This window comes from Candoia aspera, chromosome 5, assembly GCF_035149785.1.
Source record: "Candoia aspera isolate rCanAsp1 chromosome 5, rCanAsp1.hap2, whole genome shotgun sequence".
NCBI classification, from domain to species: Eukaryota; Metazoa; Chordata; class Lepidosauria; order Squamata; family Boidae; genus Candoia; species Candoia aspera.
Genome location: NC_086157.1, coordinates 42325453 through 42338535, shown reverse-complemented (window position 1 = coordinate 42338535; position 13083 = coordinate 42325453). Strand labels below are relative to the sequence as shown.

At 35.6% G+C, this 13083-nt stretch overlaps 1 protein-coding gene across 2 annotated transcripts in view; it reads left to right on the top strand.

The window, feature by feature from the left end:
- NLGN4X (neuroligin 4 X-linked) overlaps nucleotides 1-11568 on the top strand; it is a 167304-nt gene extending 155736 nt beyond the window's left edge. For both annotated transcript variants that reach the window (XM_063305066.1, XM_063305065.1), the window contains 2 exons: nucleotides 606-1395; nucleotides 7796-11568. In XM_063305066.1, coding sequence (XP_063161136.1) covers nucleotides 606-1395; nucleotides 7796-8639 — 1634 coding nt within the window. In that variant the 3' untranslated portion in view covers nucleotides 8640-11568. The remainder of the gene's footprint in view (nucleotides 1-605; nucleotides 1396-7795) is intronic.
- The last annotated feature ends 1515 nt before the right edge of the window (nucleotides 11569-13083 follow it).

Genomic DNA, 13083 nt, shown 5'->3' with positions numbered 1-13083 from the left:
AAGCTTGAACACTGATTCACTACGTAGTTACCTGGAGATATTTGCAATCAGCAATAGTATACATAATTTTCCATAGCACCTTAAAAAAATCTCTTTTCCAATCATTTAAATTACTAATTAACTTTAATAATATATGGTAATTTTGCTATATTAAGAGTGTTTCTAGCTTGCTCCTTTAAAAAAAAACAGGATCTTTTTTCAAAAACTACTTTGAAACGTTTCCATGGGATTTTACTTTGCATTTTACTTCGTATTTTCTTTATGTGTCTGCATTCGAAAGAGATAACATTCGGCCGCACAGGTGGATTCAGTGAAAATTAGAGTCAATTATTTCAATGTACTGTATATTTGAGAAATATTTCCCCCCCCCTAGATATTCATATTGGATTTTTCATATCCGTATTACGAACATTGAGAATGAGAAGAAATGTAGCTAGCCTTTGGCAAGACGGCTGCAATAACAATGTTTTGTTATTGTTGTTTTTCTATGCAAACAGATCTATGTTTTCTCTTCATCAGTACTGCTTCTAGATACCATATAAATATTATTTTGTTTTGTCAATGTTTTTGATTGTGTATTTTAATTTTTACTTTTGCACCCGCAGGTCTGTTCCAAAAAGCAATCATACAAAGTGGAACAGCCCTGTCCAGCTGGGCAGTGAATTACCAGCCTGCCAAGTACACTGCAATTTTGGCAGAAAAAGTGGGCTGCAACACTTTGGACACTACAGACTTAGTTGAATGCTTTCGGAATAAGAACTACAAAGAACTCATTCAGCAAACAATCACTCCAGCTACGTACCACATTGCCTTTGGGCCTGTCATTGATGGGGATGTAATTCCAGATGATCCACAGATCCTAATGGAACAGGGAGAATTTCTCAACTATGATATAATGCTAGGTGTAAATCAAGGAGAAGGTTTAAAATTTGTAGATGGAATTGTGGATAACGAAGAAGGCATATCTCCAAATGATTTTGATTTCTCCGTATCTAATTTTGTGGACAATCTATACGGTTATCCAGAAGGGAAAGATACTCTGAGAGAAACCATTAAATTCATGTACACAGATTGGGCAGACAAGGAGAATCCTGAAACACGAAGGAAGACCCTGGTAGCACTTTTTACTGATCACCAATGGGTTGCACCAGCTGTTGCCACAGCAGACCTCCATGCTCAGTATGGTTCTCCAACATACTTCTATGCATTTTATCACCATTGCCAAAGTGAAATGAAACCCAGTTGGGCTGATTCTGCACATGGTGATGAAGTCCCTTATGTGTTTGGTATCCCCATGATTGGTCCGACTGAATTATTCAACTGCAACTTTTCAAAGAATGATGTCATGCTCAGTGCAGTTGTTATGACGTATTGGACAAACTTCGCCAAAACAGGGTAGGACATCACCTAACATTTCAGGCATAACATTGTTTTATAATGCTAGAGCTTCTCTTTTGATATTCTTATAAAATACTTCTCCTTGGAGCTCCCCTCCTTTCGCAGAGTGTATCTTGCTGTAGAATGAAAACAATATTTTCTGAATGATACAGAAGGAAGCAAGGCCAGCTTAAAAGAACTTGATGCAGATTTTTGGGAACGTGATCTGTATACATGTAAAAACATAAAGAGACATAATGCTTACAAATTATTCTAAATGAGAGCCAGTTTGGTGTAGTGGTTAAGGCTCCAGGCTAGAAATCAGGAGACTGAGAGTTCTAGTCCCGCCTTAGGCACGAAAGCCGGTTGGGTGACCTTGGGCCAGTCTCTCTCTCTCTCTCGGCCTAACTCACCTCACAGGGTGGTCGTTGTGGGGAAATAGGAGGGGGAAGTAGTATCAGGTATGTTCGCTGCCTTGAGTGATTTATAAAAATAATAAAGGCAGGATAAAAACACCTTAAAGAAAATAGCTTGCCTGGCCTTGGAATGTACAGTCAGCACATGTGTAGAATCAATTTTATCCTCCTTGTCTAGCACTGGCCTGGTCCCACCAACCCAGTGTAAAAGAGGCAAAGCAGTGGGGCACATTCACCATTCATAGGTATTATTAGGATTACTGTACAGATTACATTTATTGCCATCCAATATCAGGCAACAGAAGTATACTTATTTGGAAGAATTGCAATAAAAAGTATAATTCAGTAATTGAACACATTTGATTTCTATGAAAAGATATTGCTATGGCTGAGAGTTAAATTTGTGGCATTAAATTAACTGAATAGTTAATCTACCTTGCTTCATAAATAGCAACAATGTGGTTATTTTGTTGATTTCAGCCTTGTTTTCTCACCACTGCATATTCCCATAACATTTAGGGCATGAAGATACAGGAAAAGAATAGGCCTAAGGTTAAAATTATAATGCATTATAAGGAAACAAAAGAAAAAAAAATATGATTTAGATCAAGACTGTCCTCTGTGGTTTCTCTATAGAATTAATTGGTTGCCTTTTAAAATGAAAAGTTGGGGAAGAGCTATATACCTAGAAGTAATTACATAGGTTTGTTTCTTCATCTAGGTTTATGACTGATTTTAAATTAGTATGTGGTTTCTTAAACTGTAGAATCTTCCTATGTATATTTTGAAGCACATGCAAGGAACATAATGCTACAAGAGGACATAGAAACGTATTGGTAAAACTAGTAGAAAACATTTTATATAATGTTATCTTAACTAATAATGCAGTGTTTTCCCCTCTAGAAAGCAGTGGTGGTGGTGGTTTGTTCAGGTTCTGAAACCATTTTTTTCCCATTCTCTTTTCTTGTCTTAGTATTGAATTTTAAGAAAGGTCCTTGCAGTGCACCAAGGGCCCATAAATCTTTCCAATGAACAATGATAGCAAATCTGAGCTTTCAGAACCGCAGCTCTACTGCAGTGCAGAAAATGGTATGCAGCAATATTGGGCAGCTCAGAGAAATACATAGTGTCCCGATTCATTCAGGAGCTTAAGTGGATTTCATAGGATTTAAGAAAGCCAGAGTGGCATAGTGCATATCATCCAAAAAGCAAGCAATTGTTTCTGTTCCACAAAGAAACCAGGAGAGAACATATCCTTCTCTACACTAGAAAGTGACATACTTCTCTTTCTTTATTGACTCCTAAATTTAAACTGCATTCTTACTTTCTTGATGGATAGAAAAATGGATGCATGCATGGATTGATCCCAGTTTGGACTCCAACCCTGGTATTTCTTGGTTTCTCCCATAAAAGTCATTATTAGGGCTGACATTAGATCTTTTCAGAAGCAAATGAATTTGGCTGGCTGCTTCCACCTAGCAGAGGATGGATCCCAACAGTGCTTTTAAAATGTATAATATTGGGACTAAGTGATCTTTTTTCCAAATGGAATAAAATCCTTTGTTTAGAAACATATCCATAAATTGCTTATTTTTTTTTTTCAAAAATGCATAGATTATATGAACTGGTTTTGTTCTGTACTGAGTAACTCAGACGTAAGTATGATGAGTAATTTTTGGTCTTTCTTTGCAAGTTTGTCTATTGTATTTATATAGCCACCCATCTCACATGAATGCTAGGAGATTTTACCTAAAAAGAAAATTTGATTATGTTAATATAAGGATATCACTAAGATTAAATTATAGTTTTACCTGTAGTAAGATCCAGCAGTTTTTTTAAACAATAAAGAAACCTTGGGAGAATTTTATAGTGCTTATGGATATTTTGAAAATGGAAGTATTGGCTCAGATAATCCTTTGAGCACAGCAAAAGATATTATTAAAAATTATATTTCAAACAACTTGTTACACTTTACATATATGGAGGAAAGGAAGGAAGGAAAGAAAGAACCAAGCAAGCTAGCTCAGTGTGATTCAGTGTAATACATTACGCATCTTACTGCCTTATTGAAAAAGCACTTACATGTCAAAAAAAACAGAGGAAAAAATAATAAAGCTTATAACAGGAGACAGAATGCTGAGCCCGGTAGTTGCAATGCAGCAAATGTATTCACATATTTCTCCTATTTTGAAGAAAGAATCCGTAACTGTTGCCTCAGCAACAGTGTAGTATTTTATAAAAATTGTTCTGCCTCATGTCTGCTTTAGAAGCAGGATGAAGCTATTGTTACCATGGCTAATAAAAACACATCATAATAACGAATCACACTGATCCAATTCATGGACTTTTCTTTGATTTATGTAGAAGAACTTAGCAAGAGAACTTTCATGGTTTTTCTTTTGCCTCTTCTACCCAACTTGTAACTATTGCTGACAGCACTGAGTATCTAAGTGCTGTATCTACTAGGAGTTCTATCTTGTTTCAAATGCATTTTCAGTTCCTATTACCAGCTTCTTCTTTAGTAAAAGAGATGGGAAAAATCCAGTGTAAGGACTTTCAAGACACCTCTAACAATGATAGAGCCACAAGTAGAAGTTGAAATATTCTTTCCTCTCTTTGGAAAAATGATAGAAATATTTGATTTTCTGCATTTATACAAAATACCTGGACAAAAGTTAGAATGGACTGGTTTCCTCTGGCTAAGTTAATTATGTAATGTTAATTTTGACTTGGAAAATGTTGATGCTAAATATCCCCCTCCCCCCTTTGAAAATATGTTTGTAATGTATTCAGTTATGAAACAATCAGGTTTTTTTTCCCTCACCACTCCCCTTATATCATGGCTTGTCTTCCTTGAGGAAACATATTTTTTTCATGGATGAGAAAACTGGTAATAAAGGGTAAAAGATGTCTTCGAGCTAAGATGAACACATTCATGCAATTTTCTTGGCAACGGAAGAGAAGTTGCCTTTTTTGAGAATGTTTTTTCAACTTTTCACTGTAGTCTACAATTCCATAGTGGTTTCCTAAGTACAAGTACATTAGGCTTTTCTCTGCTTAGCTTTAGAGCCAAACAAGGCTGACTAGATAGCACTACCTGCTGAAATAGTAATGGGGACATCCTTTCAAAATGAAAACCCCCATCATAATCTTTTTTTGGTTACGCATGATTGATGGATGGTTCTTATTCATGAAAAATATTAATCAGGTCCCATGATCTTCTGCAGGACATAAAGCATGCAATTTACAGCTGAGAAACTTTGGTATCCAAGGGACTTTGGATACCACAGGTATCTCTGTTACTTTTAAATTTTGCCCCATCCATTAGTATCACCCTTTGTCTCTGTCTCTCAGAGGACTTGATTTGAGCAAGAGCCATTCCGTCCAGCTGAAGTTGAAGAAAATTCTAGCAATGAATCAAAGTGCCCAAATCCACCACCATTTCTGTAAATAGCAAAATGAGTATTATGCATGTGTGTTTCATGGGTTGGTAGATAGATTTTTTTTAAAACCCATGCTTAAGATAGGACTAGAACCTGGGTCTCTACTCCTAGTCCAACAGCTTAACTACTACACTATACTGGCTCATAGACACACAGACAGATGCAGACATGTACACACACTGAAGGAACTCGAGATACATTTCAAACTTTCCCCCGTCTCCCATTGTGTTTGGCTATCTACCATCTTTTTTTTTTCCTTCTTTTCTGAAGACAAAGAAGAAGAAGGGGAAAAAAAAGTGATTCAATGGTGGCTTTGAGAGGAGAGTGGTCACATCATGGGCTGTATCATTTGTTTATTCCAGTTTTGTTTTGATGAACACTATACAGCAAGACTGCATTTGTTATTAAGGTATTTATGGGTGTGGTAATGGCAGCTGCCAGTTGGCAGCTATTATTATATTTATTGTGTACAGTCAAAACATGGAAATAAAGCAAGGAACTTGGAAGTAGTTAACAAAGAGCAGAGACCCGTACAAATCATAAATAACCCTACTATATTGAGCAGAGAGAGCACTGTAAAAATATTTAGGGATGGTATAAGAAGATGTCATCAAGGTCTCTTAGGACTGTTTTTGTATCTGTAAACCAAGCATTTTCTGCTTAATATCATCCATAGTTTTTACTGGGTCCAATTTAAGTAGGGATTGAGTTGGTAGTCCATAGTTTGCCAAATCAGTAGGCAGAATGTGATATATGTATTTACCAGGATAATCTAAACCAGAGATTTTCATTCTTTCTCTCTCCCTCTCTCTCTCTCTCTCTCACACACACACACCAGGGATTTTTTTTTCCAACTTGAACTTCCAATGGCAGAATCTAATACAGATCTATACAATGATACAGACAAATTCTAGGAGCAGGAAAATGTTTGCAACTGAATGGGAAATGTGGAATGTAGACTGAATTATTTCAATGGAAATTATATTATGTAGGTGCTGAACTGTGCATCATATCGCAGGTTTGATACCATAGCTTTAAACAATTTGTTGCAGGAATATAGTTGTGGCTTTTATACTAATTATACTTGCAGATCTAATTATTGACATTAGAAACATGGTCTGTTTCGGTGGCCATTAATACAAATTACTGCTGTTCCAACAAAAGTGGTAGTGAACATAGCAAAAAAAAAAAAAAAAAGCTTGATATTTACTATGATTTGCCTTAACAGCCCTCTGTCATTAAAATAAAGCCCCCCGGGGATGGACTAGTTTTCCTATGACAAGAAAATGAGTGAAGTCTACATTGTATGTCGGCATAGATGGAAAACAAGTCCATTCTATTCCCAAATCCTTTCAGTGTTCTTGCTTCCACAATTCTTAGACTTTACAAAGATATAGCCACCACTATAATTACAGCTTTGAAGATTTGACATTTCTAGCTTTTTTTGTTTGTTTGTTTTCTGTGTTCATAGGTGTCTGGTGTAAACCACAGTGGTAACTAAATTGATTTACCTTTAAAAACTTACTTGGAAAAGCTTCATTTGATATAGAATGCCGCTGTCTGGATGTATTTGAGACCTGCATTAAATGCCTATTAGATTCTAGGTGAAATTTAAAGTGCTGGTGTTAATCCTTTACGGCTTGGTGCCAGGCTAGCTAGAGGGCTGCATTTCCCCATTGGTCCATCTGTTACAATCATGTCAGGAGAAGAAGCTGATTGTTCTCCACTTTAATGAGATCAGGGAGGCTTGGCCCACAGAAGCAGTGGTTCTCAGTGGCAGTGCTGGCCTTTTCGAAGGCCTCCTGCTTGAGGTTAGGTATACCCTCATCCTGGCCATCTTCTGGAAGCTATTGAAGACTAAGGTTTTCCAAAGGGCATTTGAATCATGATACCTCTTTGATACTGTATGTTTTATGGTTGTTATTTTTTTCTATTAATGTATTTTTGATTTGTTGTATGTGACCCACTGAGAGTCTGTTAGATTGTGACAAGGTACTAAAATGGCAAATAAATAATTTGATGAGACATATGTCCCAACATCATGACACAGCTCCCTTTCATACTAGCATCCCAACATCAGATTCAAGTTCCCAAGTCATGGAGTTTGTTCTGTGATGTCACAATTCATAGTTCATCACTTCACTCATTTTCTGGATTCCTGTGTCTATGCCCATTCTTGAAATCTGCATTTGTGAGATATGATTGAAAATCACTGAAAAGTTTCCATTTTTTTTTTAAAAAAAGTAACTTAGCATTTCATTTTCATATGATAGGCACTTTGCAAATATTATACAATGTATCCAATATATGTATAATGTATCCAATATATTCCATAAAAGTCACTTTGCAAATATTATAAAATGTATCCAAAGCATATATTTTGGGTAAGTATTCTGATCTAAACAGAATGAACTCTATTACCCATAACTTTGAAATTCAGAATAACATCAGAGAAAGTCTGTAAGACAATTGACTTTAGATCTTGTAATACATTTTACTATGTACATTGTTTTTAAGTTTCTGATTGTTTTTAATATTTGTTTGTTTGTATACTTTTAGGGATCCAAACCAGCCTGTTCCCCAAGATACAAAATTCATCCATACAAAACCCAATCGTTTTGAAGAAGTTGCCTGGTCTAAATACAACCCAAAAGACCAACTTTATTTGCACATTGGTTTGAAACCCAGAGTCCGGGATCACTACCGAGCAACAAAAGTCGCTTTCTGGTTAGAACTCGTACCACACTTGCACAATTTGAATGAAATATTTCAGTATGTTTCCACTACAACTAAGGTGCCACCACCTGATATGACATCATTCCCTTATGTTACCCGACGTTCTCCTGGGAAGTTTACCACCAAACGCCCATTAATGACACCAAGCAACAATCCAAAGCATTCAAAAGACACCCAGAAAACCTCTCCAGAGGATACAAGTGTTCTGATAGAAAACAAGAGAGATTATTCTACAGAGCTAAGTGTTACCATTGCTGTAGGAGCATCATTATTATTCCTCAACATTTTGGCATTTGCAGCCTTGTACTATAAGAAAGACAAGCGACGTCATGAGACTCACAGACGCCCCAGTCCCCAAAGGAACACAACCAATGATATTGCCCATATACAGAATGAAGAGATTATGTCACTGCAGATGAAACAGCTGGAGCATGATCATGACTGTGAGTCACTACAAGCTCATGATACCCTCAGACTCACCTGTCCACCTGATTATACCCTCACTCTTAGAAGATCTCCAGATGATATTCCACTCATGACACCCAACACCATAACCATGATTCCAAATACATTAACAGGAATGCAACCTTTGCATACTTTCAATACTTTCAGTGGAGGACAGAACAGTACTAATTTGCCTCATGGACATTCTACCACTAGGGTATAGCTCTGTCATTCACCCATCCCCATATAACTCAGAAGATTAAACATAAGAAAAAGGAAAAAAAAAAATCATATTCTCCATTGAGCAATTTGTGAAAATTAAAAGGTGAATGGTGAAAGAGCAAAGCTGTCATAATTTTCTTCAGAACCTTTCCATAGGAACTCTGATATTCAAAAAAGATCACCTTCTCAAACCCTGTGAAATGTGAAATGTGTACATTGCTATTAGGATTCCGCTTTAATATCTCAACCACTTTGATTGAAAGTAAGAGTTGAGGCCTGAAGAAGGTCTCTTAGAAAAGGATATATATTGAGTGTAACAAACAGAAACAGAACTTTTGAAACACAGAGCCAGTGACTGTATAGGGTTTTTTTCTTTTTTTTTAAATAAATAAAATTTTAAAAAAAGATGTTCTATATGTGCCATACCATGAATGGCCCTTGTTATACAAAAGACATCATCATGGGCTTTTACCCATCCTAAGAAGCTGTAATCCAGAATGGGGAAATAAGATTTTATTATTAAAAAAAAAAATAGGACTGACTATGCAGTAAATATGTATAGTTCTGTGCAAAGAGATGACTTGCCAGCCTGAACTATATTTAAGGAACTTTGTAAAAAAAAAAAAAAAAGTGTACATAGCTGTGAGTTTAAAAAAAAGAAGCTTTTATTGATGTTTTCAGTTTGAAAAGAGCTTTTAGAAAGATTGTGCTTTCAGTTGTGATCTATGTGTATAAACATTAATCATACCACCTATGTTTCCTCCCAGAGCTAAAGGAGGATGTTCTTCTTAATTGCTAGTGATGATCCAAGACATGAAAGATTTTTCCTAATGTTTCATTTCTAGGAAAACATGTTGTATCATACAAAGGACACAGATGACTGTGTGGCCTGCTAGATTTTCCTTTACAGGCTAAACAGATGCATGTTAAGGCATCCGTAGATAGGAAACAGGATATTTTTTTTCCCCTCCATTGAAGGAAAGAAATTTCTCTCCCCCCTTCCCCACCCAACCCACTGCTTTCTTTCCTCTTTGTGTTAGCCTCCATTATATTGCAACACAGAGACAAATTGGAATAATTTCAACAAGCTTGTTCAACTGATCTAGGAATCCTGTTCTTAGTATCCTATGTGCCATGAACCTTTGCTTCTTTCAGAAGGACTACTTTTTAATTCAGTCCTTTTCTGCGATGAAAGTTCTGCCTGCACTAGCAGATGGCAGAAAAGTTATGCAAAGAAGGGAAATTGATAGCTACACTGAACAGGGAGATCACACAAGTTAGACAAAGAGCAATATTATTTTTCCCATTAATTAAGACGAAAGTACTTGATGGATTGGTAGCTACAACTTTTCACCCAATAGTCATTTTAATCAAGCCTAAGCTTGATACCATGAAAAGCAAGAGAGAAACCATATTCATGTATAATAGGTGAGTTGCCTTGAAGAAGTTGTATCAATTCATAATTCATAATTATTAATTCTATAAGATAAAATATCATTCACCTTATCTCCAAAAGCAGGGAAGTTTGATGTGAAATGCAGCTGTTCCAACAAGATGTCTGACATCTCTGTGTAGAGTTTAACAACAATTCAAAACAAAATAAATCAAAATAAATCGGATATTATAAAAGTAGAAATTATTATTAGTAAGTGAAAAATGGTTTATAAAGGTAGAAACCAAAGATATTTGAACAGAGTTGCTCTGCACAAGATCACATCTTTCCTGAGGTATACATTCTATTTTTTTTTCTCTTTTACTGAGGAAGGCACCACACTGCTATACCATCATCTTTGTAATAATAAATATATATGTGATATGATGTCACATAACAGAGGATGCCTTCTGCTTTAAAATAGATAGACTGAGCTATTCTAACTTATAGCTACCTTGATGTTTTGCTGGATGTGGAATAATTGTACAGCTTCATGCTGTTTCTGAGAGAGAAAGCAAGCTCCTAGAGTAGCAAACAACAGCTGGGGACCTAACAGAAGTGCTAACATGATTCACCATTTTAGAAAATGAGATTAGTATATACTTTCCTTTTCATTCCAGGTAAAAAATTAAGAGTTCCAATTTTTACCCAATAGTTAAAGGAAGTCAATGCATTCCTTTATTTTTAATGTAATTGTAATGTATTTGTTAGTTTTATATTTCACCTTTCCTCTAGGAGCTCATGGCAGCATTCATAACATTGCCTCCTTGAGTTTTCTCCCATGAAAACAAACCTGTGAAATAGGTTGGGCTTAGAAGTAGGGACTGGCACAAAGTCACCTAGTGAGCTTTCCTAACTGAAGGTGGAGTAGAAGTTGGGCCTTCTCAATCATTGCCCAATATCTTAACCACTTTGCTACACTGGCTGTCTAAAGCTGGATCTTTGCCGTCATGACTAAGACATCACCTCCACCAAGACACAACAATTCTTCATGACTCAGTGGGGAATAATAAGGAAAATGATGGCATCTTATTCAGATGGGTATGTTTGTTACGTGAATTACGGTATTTGTTTAGTACTTCCAGTTGTCTACTGCTAGCAATATGTACAGTACTGTGTCAGGCTTGTGACATTTGGGTAAAACCGTTTCTGTAAGTGAATGATTTTAGCTTTTAAAAATCAATGAAAATGATGTCACTTTAATAATTTAATACATCTGGACAGATGTATGATTTATAAATGGAAATTTTTAGGCTCTTCATAGGATTCTATAATAACAACAACAACAAAGGGTACTTTAAAGAAAAGGAAAAAAAAATCCCAGACTTTTCTTCTTGACCTTAAGAGGCACGCAGGGTTTCTTCTGTTATTGTTTCTTCATTTTTATTTTTTTTTTTTGGTTTGCCTTAAGTAAGGACAGAAGATATATATGGCTGGACACATATGTATAAACTTTTCAGCAGCATTTTTAATAATAAAATATCACAGTATTTTCTAATGCTTTGTGCAAAGAATTATGTGTTTATCATTTTTGTAAAACCATCGTTTTAAAAATCCGTGTGTGTGTGTGTGTGCACGTGCACATGTATGTGAGCATATGCATGTGATATGTATTCAGTAAAGAGTCTTGCCAACACTTGCAAAGTGTTGAAATGATAGCCTGGATATGGATAAATATTGTTTGTTAAAACTTTACTGTGAACCTTACAGAGTACCAGTTGTTGAAGTTCATAACCACTGAACACAACAAATACTACCTATTATTACTCATGAATTTTATCATTTTCCTTAGTTACAGTCTGTCATGTGAAAATGGAAATTAAATCCTTGTGAACCAGAATGCTTGCCCCAACCAAATTAAGGTAGTAATCAACTTTACAATTAACCATGATTAACAATTCAAATGATAACTTCTTGAACTTCTTGAACCAATATATTTCCTAGTCTTTTTCTGATATTTAATCATTGGGATCTAATATCTAACATTATATAGATATAACATTATTTATATATATATAAATATAGAGAGATATAACACTATTACCGCCCATCTCCCCCCAAAAGGGGGGAGATGGGCGGTAATAGAAAAGTGAATGTGAATAAATATAAATATGTGAAATTGCCATATACTAATTGGTTTTTTCATTAGCACTGGCTTCTACTCTATTATCAGTTCCATGATTTCAAACCTTTTCACCAGTCCTATGGAGAAACATCAAGGGCTGAACACATGCAAAGAACGTGTTCTACCATGGAGCTACAAGACAATCCTATGGAAGACCTGTATTTTATTTCTAAAAGCCATGAGACTTCATATAAGAAACTAGTTTCAGACAGGAGTTCCACAGTTCAGAAATTGATCATTTGCTGCATGTACAACTAGGTCTACAAAGTTGAACATTCAATAAATACCATAAATGTATGAAGTAGAATTACTTAGAAATACATAAATGAAATGTAAAATACAGCTGAAAAAGTTCTTTGCTTGTTTGGGGCACAACTGGACCTAAAGGAAGCAGTCAGTAAACTATTTCTTTTAATTGCATAATGATTAACTGGAAAATCCTATTTTGAAAATACAAATACATGGGTTTTATCCCTGTGCATATCTGTGATCTTCAAAGGTAAATATCCAGGTCAAAGGTATCCATATATTTTGTTCCTGTGCAACTTACAACAATGTGTGTGTGTGGGGGGAGGGGTATGTGTGTGTCAAGGACAGTACTTTTATTCTCTATAGTCAGTTTCATAGTGAATTAATTAACAATACACATTTAATCACATTTATAATTAGTGGTAATTTTACACTAACATATTTCTTACACAAGCCTTATTGTGAGGTACACTGTAAAAAAACCAACCAACCAAAAATGCACTTCCAGGATGGGTGATTGCTGAGATAAACTCTGGAATTGTCCTTTACAGAAGATCAAGCGTACAGAGAGATACACATATTCTAGATGTTAAAGTGTTGTCACCTTCATAAATTATTATTTATTATGTGCATATTTAT